Below are 15,727 nucleotides of genomic sequence, written 5' to 3'. Positions count from 1 at the left end.
TTTTTTTTTTTTTTTTTGGTACCAGGGATTGAACTCAGGGGCATTCGACCACTGAACCATATCACTAGCCCTTTTTTGAATTTTATTTAGAGACAGGGTCTCACTAAGTTGCTTAGCACCTTGCTTTTGCTGAGGCTGGCTTTGAACTCATGATCCACGTGTGCCACCCCGCCCAGCAAGTTTTTTGAAATTTAGATACATGAACTGTTCCCCTAAACTCCTATTCTATTATTTAGCTCTGGCCAACAGGAAGATTTCAGTCAAGAAGTCACAATGTGAATTCTTCATCCACAGATGGGAAAGGGTGGGGGGAAAATTATTGTTTTGGATTTTGAAGAAGGACCAAATCAATTGTGAAAAAGATCACAATCTTAAAATATACACACAACCGTAGTAATAACTGCTGTCAAGCAGATGACTAGGATGCCTTTATAAAACAATACTAGAAGAAGGATGACCTCCATACTGAAGATAAAAATGAAAACTTAAGTTTTGGGAACATGTACTTACCTCTTTAAATTCTGCTTTTAGCACACAGTGTCCTAGGGTTGATTGCCACTGAAGTTTCCTGCCACTATGTTTGCCTAGGTAAAATGTCTTGAAAATTTCCTGAAGTTTTACCATCTAAAGTAAATAAAATAAGGCTTCATTTAAGCTCTGTACCTAATACCACATTCATCACTCTTTATACTTACCTCATATGTAAGAATTTCTGAAGTTTTAAACACTATATCCAGTAGGTCTACCAATCACTTTGATGTACAGTAATTATCTCCCAACCACCAGATCTAATGCACTTGCCAGCCTTCTTACTCTTTGATCTCTCTGTACCATTTAATCATCCACTCTTATGATACATTTATCACCAGTAGCTTTGTGTCTCCACACTATGCTGGTTCCTTTACCACTGTTGCTTCTGCTCTTAAAAGCCTATGTCAGTAACACACCAACAACAAATGCCAAGTGTGTTTACTGACATAGGTTTTCTTTCTTACCTCTTCCTACCATCTGCCAAATGTTAAGTCTTTTCTAAAGCTCTGCCTCTACACTTTTTTCCTCTTCTCCATATTCTCCCTGTTACTGAGGGAAATCTACTCTCTTCCATAATTATCTCTATGGAGAATTCCTAATATCTTCCTTTCTAGCTTTAACCCGTCTTCTAGGTTTCATTCCTGAGTTAGACATTTTTCCCAGGAGTTAGGATGGATTTACTCAAGCAGCCATCAATTCAGTAATCCTGCCTGCAGGTGAAAAATGGACAAGAATTTTTCTTTTTTCTTTTTTTGTGTGGTGCTGGGGACTGAACCTAGGGATTTGTGCTTGTGAGACAAGCACTCTACCAACTGAGCTATACCCCAGCCCCTGGACAAGATTTTTTGACAGCTAGGAAGTGAGGGATATAATCTGGGGAAATGGTAGAGTCAAGGCAATTAGCCCTCAATCTGGAAACCCAACATCATTAGCTAAGTGCTAAACTAGATTTTGAAATAGATATACAAGAATATTAAAAGACTTGGCATTTGTTGTTGGTGTGTTTACTGACATAGGCTTTTACGAAGCATCTACTTTATTTATATTTATTTTTTTATACATTTATTTTGTTTATTTACTTTTATGTGGTGCTGAGGATCGAACCCATGGCCTCACACGTGCTAGGCGAGCACTCTACCACTGAGCCACAACCCCAGCCCCTACAAAGCATCTACTTTAAAATAACAAACAAAAGTATCATGATTACTGTGCCTAAACTCAGGTCATAAACAGTAAATCTTACCTCCGGTGGCAAATGGACTTCCATAGGCACATATGTTGGCCAATAACCCATCGTCAGGATATTCACAGTTAATTCAATATTCCCAGGTACATTCTGATTCTGCATATACTATAATAAGATCAACACATACACTGAGATCTTAAAATACAAGTACATACATTTTATGTCACAATAATGACTCATTTAAGAAGTTCCTCATTACAAATATACATGCAAATATTGACCATTCTGAAAATAAAAGGCAGCTATTAAGAGAACTTTAAATGAAGCCTACATAAAATGCACTGGAAAGGTGCATAAGTTAATATCTCGACACAGTGGCATACAAGAATCCAAGACCATTGTTTTAGGCATTATTAACTCAAATAATTTTTTACATAAAGCTGTGCTTAGAATCTCTTCTCCTTTCTTTCCCCCAATACCACCAGCAGTCCCCACCTTTGGAGACCCCTATGTGGTTTGGAACACCTTGTAGCAACCCCCATTCCTCACCCCACCAGCCAGCCCAAGTCTCCGGTTTTTCACTTGCTCCACTGCCTTTTTGCAGGGGATGACCTGAAGTTAGAAAGGAAGAAGAGGGGGGAAAGGGCAAAGCAGATAAACCCTACTTTGTAGCTATTACAGGATACAGATTCTATTATCCCTGATCTTTCGCTTTCATTTCCACCTTTATCAATATAATGGTAAATAAGTTATTACTAAAACCCTAAGAGAAGCAAATCTAACTTGTCATCACCTATGCTGTTGTTATTTGAGATGGGGTCTTGCTATGTTACCCAGGATGGTCTCCAATTCCTGGGTTTGAGTAAGCTTCCCGCCTCACCCTCCAATGGCTGGTACTATAGGTATGCACTACTAAGCCAGACTATGTTATTAAATATTTAAAAAATACTTTTAACCTACATCTTCAAGACTATAGATCTAGCTTTTCATTGTTAAGGTCCCCAAAAGTTTTATACAACCACCTTATCACCTCTTCCCCCAGCCCCACTGTGAGTTCTGAACAGGCAAATCATGAAGCGATTAGATGCTTGGGAAAGCCCCGTTTCCACTGACTAACCACAACTTTTCTTGTGCTGACTCAGTTCAACACATTTTATTTCTATTTTTATGTTATCTTGGGCATTTATTAAGAATAAATCCTAAAGTAGGTCAAATATACTTACATTTCATTGGTGATCTTTTTTCCCTCTACTGAGAATATCATTTAAGTTTCTATGAAGTACTTATAAGAAATTTGTTTCTATTTATTCCCTTTAGTACAAACTGCCACAAGGAAATAACTACATCGTATTCAAGTTTGAGGAATAAAGTAAGAGTTTAACTCACTTTTACCTGTTTGAACTGAATCATGATGTCTTTAGAAAGTTCCATGTCTTTAAACATTCCTTCAAGTTTGCTGGTAAAAGCAGCTCCACATTCTATTAAAGATGTTTGTACATTTATAATATTTTAAGGCAATAAAAACAAAGAATTTAAGTGAAAAACAAAAATTTAGCTTGAAATATAATCTATAGCTATTCATAAGAATAAAAAGAAATCCTTAACCAAAGTGTATGCCCCACTAATTCAGTGTCAAACTCTTAAAAACTGTACTAACCCTATTATTTATATATAAGATACATGGGGACTTTTTTAAAAACAAGAATAATGCTTTATTTTTTAAAAAATGCAATAGCAGTGGACATGTACATAAGGATGGAAAACTCATGAGCTTACTTAATTTGTCTTCACCACACATACATGATTGACCAAAAAAAAAAAAGAAGGCAATCAATCAAGGGTAAAAATTAAGCTAACATTTCCCCTTAGAAATTAAAGAGAAGAAATAGAGAGAATGGAAAACATACCATGTTTAAGTTTGGACAGCATTGATTTTTCAGCATCTACAGATGCACTCTTTCCAACTAATAGGCGCTTGGCTAAATCCTTCTTATAGAAGGCTTCAAAAACATCCTTCCCTATATTAAATAAAAAATACAACACTCATAATATTCTAACTAAAGTTCTGACAAATGGCTTTGAAATTCTTAATCAATAACAGCAATATTCCAGGTTATTTTATTTCATATATTTTATCCAAGTTTGTTAAATGCAAGAACATTGGAAGTTAATTTCTCTGACAGACATTTCAAAAGTTCTTTAAGAATTGAAATTGCATTAACTTAAGAAAAACTTTAGTTGATGGGTAGCTTTAACAACAAAATTCAAGAGGTTAAAACAAGTAGCAAAAATCCAGGCTTTTAATAGCAGAAAAGTCAAAGCCTAAGACAAATAACATTCCTCAAGTATCCCTAATGAATTAAATATAAAGAATAAAATAGGGGCTGGGGATGTGGCTCAAGCGGTAGCGCGCTCGCCTGGCATGCATGCGACCCGGGTTCGATCCTCAGCACCACATACAAACAAAGATGTTGTGCCCACCAAAAAACTAAAAAATAACTGTTAAAAAATTCTCTCTCTCTCTGTCTCTCACTCTCTCTTTAAAAAAAAAATCTACATTAAAAAAAAAAAGAATAAAATATATTATTCACCCTCTAATTTCCAAATAGTACCTCCAGGTTTTATACTTGCTAGTTTCTGAATGCATTATTTTAAAAGAAAAATATTAAAACAGTTATACTTACCATAGATAAATCTAAATATGATCATAATTTTATCCAACATTTTCTCAAGTTCTTCATCTGTAGCTTCTTTGTTTCCTGCACGAAGCTTTGAATCTACATACTTAGCTAAAAAGAAGGAGGAAGAGTTTGTTGTTTAATGGCCATGGGTATCCATAAAGTATTGGGTACTATACATACACAAAAAGGCGTATGATACACCAAGTTTTAGAGTGTTTCTGAGATGCATTTTTAAAAGGTCTCCCATGTCAGAGATTGAGTAACCTGTTAAATGACACAGAGCTATTAAACACTAGAACCTGAACTCAAACCCAAGTCATCTGATTCCAGATTGAGTGTATTTCCTACTATAATGATGTTTATTAAAATGAGATATGAATACCCTGTGGAGGAGGCTGCATAAAGCCATGTGTGGGGTAACTGAAATTACCAAAAAAAAAAAAAAAAAAAAAAAAATAGAACATCTTTGTGAGTTTCCATTTTGCACTGATGATAAGCATTCTTAAAACTTATTTGCTATTACAATAAACCAAATACACTACAAAGAAGGAAAAATTTGTAAAACTTTTAAAGATGAACAAAAATAGACTTCAGCAAATTCCATCCTTTTGGCAGAGGACCCTAGACCTTCTTAGGGTATTACTCCTCCTCTGACATTAATAGGTACATGAGTGGGATGACCTGAGAAGCATTGCAGTATATACCAGACCTGTACAAAAAATGGGCCCAGATTATTAGGTTTATTTTCATTCTAGACTTTTACCTTTTTCACTGGCAACTAATTTCAGGTATATCTTTCCTGCAGCCCTAACTTTGGGCCTCTAGAAATAGCACCCTGCCCCATTTCTAAGACACTATAAGCATGGAAAACAGATAATCAAGTTTGTTATCAATAAAAAGAAATGGGGTCCAAAGTTTTGTCTTACAAATGGGCTTTAAGACATTACTTAGCTCGAAGGACTCTTATTTCCTTACGTCCAGGTACTTAGATAACACTCTTGGTATTATCAGCTAAGCAATCACAAATAAATGAGGTGTTGGTATAATACAACCTTGTCAAAATTTCAGATTGAGAGTTCATGAATACAAAAGAACATCAAATAATTGGGAAAAGGATTGGAAACATACCTATAAGTTCAGCAGGTTTATTTGGTCTTTTGTTAATGAATGTTTCAAAAGCTTCTTTCATGGCATTGATAAATTTTTCATTCTTCAGAAAGCAGATATCAATTATATGGTCAACCTTATCTTTAAAATCTAGCAATTCTTGAACCATAGTTTTATCTTTTTCAGGATTAATAACAATAGTGCTCCCAAATGCCTAAAAACAAAAATTGCCATTTTTACTGGAATTGATTATCCACACACACAAAAAAATCCCCAAATAATATTCTAAGTTGGCACATGTATTTAATTAAAGATGCTAAAAAAAAAATAAAGCTTTTTTAGCCATGTGTGGTGGCATACACCTGTAATCCCAGTGGCTCATGAGGCTGAGTCAGGAGGGTTGTGAATTCAAACTCAGCCTCAGCAACATAGTGAGGTGTTAAGCAACTCAGTGAGACCCTGTCTCTAAATAAAATACAAAATAGGGCTGGGGATGTGGCGCAGTGGTTGAGTGCCCCTGAGCTCAATACCTAGTACAAAAAAAAAGAGCTTTTCTGAAGCGAGAAAAAGAAAACATAATGTGATAAAATATTCAAACTGATACCATTAATCTATAATCACAAAAATAATAAGGAATGGCTATTGATTACATAATATCTTTTGAGGGGAGGATTACTGGGGATTGAACCCAGATGCACTCAACCACTGAGCCACATCCCTAGCCCTATTTTGTATTTTATTTAGAGACAGGGTCTCACTGAGTTGCTTAGCACCTTGCTGTTGCTGAGGCTAGATTTGAATTTAGGATCCTCCTGCCTCAGCCTTCTGAGCCATTGGGATGATAGGTATGTGCCCACACCCGGCTGGTTATACAGTATCTTAATAATGTGTTACGCTTCAGGATCTTTAAAGAAGCTAGCTTTGAATCTTTTCTAAATGGAAATTTTGCTTTACTGTAAAAGGAAAGAATGAAATTTTGGGTTCAAAGAAAATTCTCTCCCTAAACATTCACTGCTTTAAGTACTGGAGCTATAAATCACATCCGATACCAAGTTTTACTGCTGATGTGCCACACAGCTATCATTCTCAGGCTGACTTCTCAAACCTTCATTCATTGCATTTTTCTCTTTTGTTTGAGGGAGAGTGTTGGTACTGGGGATTGAATCCAGGACCCTGTGCTTGTTAGGCAACACTTGACAAACTGAACTATATCCCTAGTCCTCATTACATTTTCCTAAAAAAAAAATTCAAAATTCCCTTATTTGAAAAAAATGTGTATCTAACAAACAAATGCTTACTGAAACTCACTCTGGGTATGTAGATTATAAATCATGAGTGAAAAATCACAGGTAAATAAATTGTTAATACCTTGATATATTCAATCCATTGTTGCAAGAGCACCTGAACGCCACCTCGAACTCTGCTAAAGAGTTGATACAGGAGAGATAAATCTTGAATTCGGTTTTCATCAAGAAGATTATTTAAACCTGAAATTTTAAACATTGGCATTAAAATACAGCACACAATAAAGTAAACAAATTGTCAGATATTTTGATGAACATTTAAGTTAATATTACTATGATGCTGGTTTAAACTATGACTAGTCTGTGAGTTGCAATACAAAGATTTCCTTTGAATTAAACCCAAATAGACAATAACTTTTCTTTCTTTCCTTCTTTCTTTTTCAGTATTGTGGACTGAACCCAGGGCCCAGGGCCTCACGTTAGGTAAGAGCTCTACCACTGAGCTACAACCTTGCGCCCTACCCCCCCTTTGGGTATCAGGAATTGAACGCAGGGGCACCCCACCACTGAGCCATATCCCTAGCCCTATTTTGAATTTTATTACAGACAGGGTTTCACTAAGTTGCTTAGCGCCATACTTTTGCTGAGGCTGGCTTTGAACTTGCTATCCTCCTGCCTCAGCCTCCTGAGCTGCCGGGGTAACAGGCATGTACCACTGTACCTGGCTAATCCCTGGCCCTTTTTATTTTTGAGAGAAGGTCTCACTAATTGCCAAGGCTGGCCTTGAACTTGTGATCCTCCAGTCTCAGCCTCTTCAGTAGTCAGAACTATAGGTGTGGGCTACTATGCCCAACTACAACCAACCTTTCTGGGTGAAAACTAAATATAGGGTCACTACAAAAAAAGTTGAGTGTATATTGGTTTACCACTTACATGATAGATTAGATAGATAAACCAATTTATAAAAACCTACTTTTATATATTTATAATACATAAATATATATTATAAATTCTTCATATATGCAATAGCCATATTATATCTGGTACAACTATGAATATACCTATGACAAATCAAAAGGAAGCATAGATAGGTTTAAATGTGGTTCTAATTATTTGATTTTTCAGAATGAGATAAAATAACCTGCATTAAAATTTTTAAAGTACCCATTTTATACAAAAGAAAAAATTTTTGCCTACTCATTGTGGCATTATCAAACTAAAATTCAGGGTATACTCTATAAGATCATCTAGGATTAGAAGTGCTTGATTTTACCTACTATGTACATCAGTAACAAAACTATTTTAGTGCTGAAAGAATGTCTTTCCTTACTGTAGTCTTACCTATTAAGAATTTAAAATTCTCACTTTTTTTATGTGGCACTGGAGACTGAACCCAGGGCCTCATACATGTTGGGCGAGTGCACTACCACCAACCTATATGGCTACCTGCCTCACTGTTTCTTTACCGGTGTTTATGTACCATTCTTCTCTGTTCCTTTACTTTTAAGGGATCTGGCACCTCTAGAAAGCCTACTATGATGGGTAGGGAGAAAGGATTGTTTTCATCCTTAGAAATACAGGACATGCTATCAAGCTTTAAAAATGGAATTTAAAAAAAAAATCCCTATTAGTTTTCCATTACCAATTTTAAAGTTATCTTATTTATAAATTATCAATTACCTTTTTGAAGAATAGCTGTTAAGTGTTCACCTAGAAGCTGTTTTTCTACAGTAGCAATTAATGACTTCCTACAAGGAAAAAAGAGTTAGAATTATTGACAGTTGACTGTTCTAAAACTGTAAACAGTCTTCTGGGGAAAAAAATCAAATAGTCTCATTTTATGTTAATTTCCATACTTTGATTCCATGTATAAATTTAAGAGCACGTAGAGTTACTCTATGCCTAAAAAAGGAAAAACTGTTTCAGAATTTGAGTTATATAATGAAGTGAAATGTCTCCAATGGTCTTGCTGTGGCTAGCCTTTTCCAAAGTTTCTCTGCTTTTATTAGGAAGGTAGAGAAGTCATCTATGCTGCTTATAGGAACCACTTGACTGGTAATATTTAGGAAAGTACAAAAACAGTTTCTTCTACGAACACCCAGTGACTTTTAATCAGCCTAAAGATCACATCAGCCTCTAATACTATTTTAAAATTACATCCTAAACACACACACCAAACCAATAACCAAATTCTTGACTAAATGTAATTAGGTAGGGAAAATAATAACTTGAGGTCTGCATTATGAAATCAACTGTTAAAAGTCTAAATCATACCTGAAAATAGTTACTAACATGCCTAAAGTGCCTTAAGTGATTTAACAACAGTTTAAGACTATTAGGCATGTAATACTTACTGGGTAGTCTGATCTAAGTAAGTAATAAGTCTGTCTGCTTCTTCTTCTAGACGTTTGTTAACATGATGAAGATATTCAGGAACCTACAAAGATAGTTTTTTATATTATTGCTTTCCTCCCCATAAATCATTCAGAAAATGTCAAGTCCAAAAGATCCTGGGAGCAGCCCTGTCAAATGTGACAGGGTTGAATCATATGTAAAATTATAGGTAGAGTTTATGATCCCGAATTCTGGCCTTAAAGAAGAAAGAAAAGAAAGGAGCACCTAAGTGAGAGAAGAGCATTATAATGTTGGGAAGATAAATGCAAAGGGAAGTTTGTTGTACAAAGTAAGATACATTGTAAGAGGCAGTAGTTTTATTAATCATGATTTTAAAATACCTCTCTTTCTTGCATCAACTTTTGGCCTTCAGCTGCATAGAGCCGATTAGTTTCTTCCAAAAATCGTTGTTCAAAAGAATCTTGATAAATCTGGGAGGGGGTAATAAAATAAATCAGTTTGTTTATTCAATAAATATTTACCAAATATTCTCAATTTGAACAGTACTATGAATGTTTTTTAAAACAAAAACAAAAACAAAACATCAAACTAGGGATAGCAATCAGCTCTGTAGGTAGTAAAGTAACTTACTTGCAAATCAGAGAGCATGCTTAAAAGGCTTCGGAGTAAACTTCTATCAATTGCTTCACCATTTCTTTCTCTCTCGATCAAGAGAAGAATGCCATCAATTGTCTTATTTTGGACTTTCTGATCACTTATAATATGAGCCCTAAATAACTCCAGTCCCATGTCCCTAAAATAAAAAACATATAATCTGGGTTAAATGACAAGACCACTTCTGAAGACACTTGCTTAACATGTTACCCATGTTAATTATGGTTCTAGGATTTGAAGTAGCAATTGTAAAAAGATAACATCCACACAGTTTTTTTGAACAACATTTAGATTAAAGCATACAAGGACACTCATTTTCTCTTTAATGAGAACTAAAGCTCAATGCTTGTCTTTCCCCATAATTAAGTTTTGTTGTACTACTTCCTCTAGTGGATTACTTCCTTGGTCAAAGCAAGAAATAAAATTAGCTCAAAGACAAAATAATTTTCACTGACTGGTACTGAAAGCTTATTTACTCACTTATTAACTGGCTTCAGTACTCCAAACTCAGTGTACTCTGATATTGCTGTTTATATGCTAGGCACATGGTAGGGGAAAGAGTTCATTATACTATTCTATTTTTATGTATTCATGGACTTTTCCATAATATTGTTTAAAATGAGTAAACACTTGATGATAAGTAGCAAACATGATTCACTCATTAATATTCCAGAGCAAACTTTAATCTTCTTACTTAATAAAAATCATCTTCATATATTAATATATGCTCAGGGAAAGTTACCTATCTTCAACATTAGTGACAGGCAAAATATAATTTAACTTCCTATAAATAAAAGGCTAGAAGCCAAATGGGCATTTTTAAGAGAACAGTCACAGCACTACTCGCTATCTTTCAGTAGTATAATTAAGATTTATACCATGATTTGTAACAAATCTACATTACATTTTTCTGGTATCCTTACCAAATAGAGGGTAGCATTGAATTCTGAAGAACATAAGTTCTATCCAGAAACAAAAAAATGCTCCTGATCATGATCTGTCAATGAAAAAGATAAATCAAACAACTTTTATATTTTGTAAAATTGAAATCTTTGCTCAATAAAATAATAAAACTGAAGGTTTTTATACTAGATTATAGACTATTAGGATTGAACATATCTACCTGAGATTATGTCCATACCATTTTCATCAAACCATTCTATTTTCTTAATCCTTGCTGTGGTTGCTAAAAAAGAGATACTTACAATGGTCCTTTGACTTCTTTGCTACATGAGAAGTAATTGAAAATAGAAATGGAATCAAGCACTCAAGTCTTCCTTAATAACAATGGTGGGGGTGAAGCTACCTTAAATTCTACCTGTATCAGTCTAGGTGTGGTGGGTTGATGGACTTTTAAGATTTTAATTTACAGAACGTAAGGAATAAAAGTAATACTAGGGGCTGGGGTTATAGCTTAGTTGTAGAGCAATTGCCTAGCATGTGTAAGGCACTGGGTTTGATCCTCGGCACCACATAAAAATAATTAAAAAGGTACTATGTCCATCTATAACTAAAAAATATATGCATTAAAAAAAAAACTAATGCCAGACTAGGGAGAAGGGAAAATAATACCCTTCAGTGTGACAAAAAATAAATAGGACTCTAAAAATGCTGGTTTATGGGCTGGAGTTGTGGCTCAGTGGTAGAGTATTTGCCTAGCATATGTGAGGTCCTGGGTTCGATTCTCAGCATCACATATAAATAAATGAATAAAATAAAGGTTCATCAACATCTCAAAAAAAATGCTGATTTACCTGTAATTCAGAGTTTTAAAATTTAAAAAATTTGTTTCTAACTCAGAAAAAGAGCAATTGAGATTGTCTCCCTATTACAAAATTTTTAAAACTAACACTCCTATATGTAAATAAATGTGTAAACTACAATGTTTAGCTGAAATGTAATACTTTTCTCAACTCACCATTTGCCTACAATGATTCTGCCAGCATCTGTCAATCTTCTTTAGAAAAAGAACACTATCCAATGAATCCGTGAGATATATGTTAAGGGTTTAACACAAGTAATACGTACAATGTGAATGTGCATTTGTTTTAAATATGAAGTGCAAATGAAACCAAACAGTACTTAATAGATAGTAAATGAAATCAAAGAGTACTTAATATAGAACAAAATGCTATTTCTTAAGCCACAGAAAAAATCTTAATCCCACTAAAATACACCTTTAAAAACAAATCTTAAACATAAATGAGCATCATGTTTTTAGTCTATGATTTCCCTTAAATCATCTTTCCTCTAATGGAAATTCGTTAGGACAAAAATGGTAAAGACATAAAGAATTTTATTTACATGAATACCATATGTAGATTTGGATCTAATTAAAGCTGAATAGTTAAAATTTTGTTTCTTCCTATAGAAACACAGGAGGACAAAAATAATGAATCTAGAAGTCATAAGCATTCCACTTTAAGCTGGGTTAAACAGTAAGGGACAGGAAGAAAGAAGAAAAAATTTTAGGATTTTTTGTTTTTAAAAGGATATTCTCTGAATTGATGAATCTGTGCTTTGATATGATCTTCACAAATCTGTCTCAGCTGTTTGTACAAGTTTGCAGAAATCTTGTAAGAACAGAGATTTTCTACAGCCTAAAAGAATAAACACACACTTTGTTAGAGAGCATTGGGAATGTTTCTCAATTATTTATATGAAATTCTTATTATTTTGTTATTTCTACTCTGTCAGCTTATTAAGAGGGATTATTTATCCATTTAAGACATGAGGTAAAAAGACAAAACATATTAATGTGGATGGTGAATTTTTTTATAACCAACATACTGTACCAAAATAAAAACCAAATTAATATATTTATTATAGTTGTACAGGTTAAGAATGGAAGGGATCGGGCTGGGGATGTGGCTCAAGCAGTAGCGCGCTCGCCTGGCATGCATGTGGCCCAGGTTCAATCCTCAGCACCACATACAAACAAAGATGTTGTGTCTGCTGAAAACTAAAAAATAAATATTAAAATTCTCTCTCTCTCTCTAAAAAAAAAAAAAAGAATGAAAGGGATGAAGCCAAATTCTACCCTGAAAGGACATCAAATTTGTACCACTGCTAGGTATGAAAACTGTCTTGTTCTGGCCAGGCACAGTGGCACATGTCTATAAGCCGCTCAGGAGGTTGAGGTAGGAGAATCCTAAATTCAAAGCCAGTCTCGTCAATTTAGCAAAGCCTTAAACAATTTAGCAAGACCCTTTCTCAAAATAAAAAGGGACTGGGATTTTCAGTGGTAAAATGCCCCTGGGTTCAATCCCTGGTACTAAAAAAATAAACATTGTCCTGTTCTCTAAAATGTTAATCATTTTCACAAATAAAACTCCATGTTTTTTTCTTATGGTACTAGGGATTGAACCCAAGGGCACTTGACCACTAGGCTACATTCCACCCCTTTTTATTAGACATATTCTCCCTAAATTGTCCAGGCTGGCCCCAAACTTGTAATCCTCCTGCCTCAGTTTCCAGGGTTGAGTCGCTGGGATTGAGCTACAGCGTGAGCCACAAACACCCAGTTTCCAATTTATTTATTTTTAAAATATTTTTTAGTTCCTGATAGATCTTTATTTTTTAACACATGGTGCTGAGAATTGAACCCAGTGCCTCACACATACCAGGCATGTGTGCTACCACTGAGCCCCAGACCCAGACCCCCAGTTTCCATTTTAAATTTAAAACATTATAGTTGTGCTGGGCTAGGTGTCATATGCCTGTAATCCCAGCAACTCAAGAGGCCTAAGGCAGGAGGATAGCACGTTCAAAGCCAGCCTCAGGAAGTTAGTGAGAACTTGTCTCAAAATAAAATATAAAAAAGGAGCCGAGGATATAGCTCAGTGGTAAAGTGAACCTGGGTTCAATCCCCAGTATCAAAAACAAACAAAAAAATGATAGATGGCTTAGGTACTCCTAATATAACTGAATTAAAACTCATTTATACTTTATTGGTTTTCTCAACAGAATAAAGCAGTCATTACTGCTAGCAGTATTAAAATGAATATGACATAATTAAATACCAAGGAATTTTGTCCAACTTTTCTGTTCAAGAACAGTTAAATAAACAGGGCTGGGGTTGTGGCTCAGTGCAGAGAGCTTGCCTCACACATGTGAGGCACTGGGTTCGATCCTCAGCACTACATCAAAATAAACTAAATAAAGATATTGTGCCCATGTATAACTAAAAAATTTTTTAAAAGAATAGTTAAATACAGAGGTTTTAAAATTTGCAAACTGAATAAACAATTACAAAGGAAAAGACTGCATTTTCACTTTATACTAATATTTGAATTAGACTATATTATACTCAGATCCCAAAAGGACAAGCTTCTTATGTATATCAAAAGACTTTAGAGCCAGGTGCAGTGGCGCACGCCTGTAATTCCAGCAACTCGGGAAGCTGAGACAGGAGGATCATAAGTTCACACCCAGCCTCAGCAATTTAGCAAGGCCCTAAGCAACTCAGCGAGACCTTGTCTCTAATAAAATATAAAAAAGAGCTGGGGCTAGGTTCAGGGGCAAACACGATGGAGAGTTCAAAACCAGCCTCACCAACAGTGGTTGCTAAGCAGCTCAGTGAGACCCTGACTCTAAATAAAATACAAAACAAAGCTGGGGTTGTGGCTTGATGGTTGCCTCCACTGTGTACAGTGGCATATGCCTGTCATCCCAGCTACTGGGGGGAGGGGGCTGAAGCAGGAGGATTTGCAGTTTGGGGCCACCCTGGTTAATTCAGTGAGACCCCACTTAAAAATAAACTTTAAACAGGGCTGGGGATGTAGCTCAGTGGTAGAACATTCCTGAGATCAATTCCTAGTATAAGCATAAAAAGCATGGTAAAACTAGTGAACTCTGACATAATAATCTACAATTATAACTGGTGATGACTTATGTGTAACACCAAGATTCCTTTCTCACCACAACAGAAAAAAAAAAATCCATTAAGATGGACTTCAGGGGAGCATCCAAGTTTTGTTGGTTAGAGTGGAACTTTAAAAATATGTACTAGGTAGTCACATTCCCAATTATGCAGGTAAGTAAATATATTAGCAAATGAAAAGAAAGCTTAAAGGAACCCACTTATACCACAGGAGAGAAGTCACCACATCTTACCAGGAAACAGCAACCCAATTAGATTCAGCAGCCATGGAGGAACAGGAAAGCCAGTCTCCTCTGGCCACATTCCACATGACCTGGGGTTAGGCCACAAATGCCTAAGGGTATGTTTATTTAAAGAGCCTCCCTACTCATACAGGTCCTCTATGTACTGTCCCTCTTCCTCCCTCGTTATTCCTCTCATTGTATTTCTGTTCCTTTTGAATTACTGATTCATTTTCTCAGCATTTCTCATTTCCCTGCTTAGATTTTGTCATATGACTTAGTGCATACCTCATCTTCTCCACTTTTCCCACTTCAGGTACTTCTCCAAATCTTATTTATCTCATTTCCTTCTGCTGTGTTTGCCTTTCTCCCATAAAACAGTTCTCGATATATCTATCTATTTATCTCCTCAAACAAGACTGTATTTCCTTACCACTCAACTAGGTCCCACTTCTTCCAATAATCTTAACTGCATCAGCTGCCAGTGACTCACATAAAACTCCACCAATCATACCTCACTGACTTGTTAATAAGTCAGTACTATGCATCTTTTTGTGTATATCCTCTCTCTACTTGACTCTACATAAAAGAAAACAATCACATGAACATGTTATAGGGTATTGATTTAACATTTGAGCAGCCATCTTAAATGTTAACCACCATCTTATGAGATAAATTTCACTTTCCTGTACTTCCTCTTACCCCAATTTCCCCCACCCCCATTAGTGATCTATCCCATGGTACCATAACCCTAAGCCAATTCCAGAAGGACACGACCCCTTGACCCTGGAATGCCCCAAGGTACCATCTACCAAAGCCAATCCATGCTATTCCCCACCCACGTAGCTCTGATGCAAGCACCCCCC

The 15,727-nt window shown here is 35.5% G+C and overlaps 1 protein-coding gene across 2 annotated transcripts in view; it reads right to left on the bottom strand.

Annotated features, from left to right (window-relative positions):
* Positions 1-15,727, bottom strand: part of Cul4b (cullin 4B) — a 44,358-nt gene that overhangs the window by 5,329 nt on the left and 23,302 nt on the right. The window contains exons 3-16 of one of the 2 annotated variants that reach the window (XM_015498506.2): positions 12,255-12,358; positions 11,677-11,746; positions 10,682-10,755; positions 9,735-9,897; positions 9,485-9,574; positions 9,104-9,186; positions 8,430-8,497; positions 6,874-6,992; positions 5,527-5,719; positions 4,402-4,506; positions 3,625-3,735; positions 3,104-3,195; positions 1,775-1,882; positions 511-624 (exon numbers count right to left, since the gene is read on the bottom strand). In XM_015498506.2, coding sequence (XP_015353992.1) covers positions 511-624; positions 1,775-1,882; positions 3,104-3,195; positions 3,625-3,735; positions 4,402-4,506; positions 5,527-5,719; positions 6,874-6,992; positions 8,430-8,497; positions 9,104-9,186; positions 9,485-9,574; positions 9,735-9,897; positions 10,682-10,755; positions 11,677-11,746; positions 12,255-12,358 — 1,494 coding nt within the window. The remainder of the gene's footprint in view (positions 1-510; positions 625-1,774; positions 1,883-3,103; positions 3,196-3,624; positions 3,736-4,401; positions 4,507-5,526; positions 5,720-6,873; positions 6,993-8,429; positions 8,498-9,103; positions 9,187-9,484; positions 9,575-9,734; positions 9,898-10,681; positions 10,756-11,676; positions 11,747-12,254; positions 12,359-15,727) is intronic. The other variant, XM_015498507.2, reaches the window with a different exon arrangement.

The sequence above is a fragment of the Marmota marmota genome, unplaced genomic scaffold, assembly GCF_001458135.2.
Source record: "Marmota marmota marmota unplaced genomic scaffold, marMar, whole genome shotgun sequence".
Lineage (NCBI taxonomy): Eukaryota > Metazoa > Chordata > Mammalia > Rodentia > Sciuridae > Marmota > Marmota marmota.
This window is presented reverse-complemented; position numbering and strand designations above follow the sequence as displayed.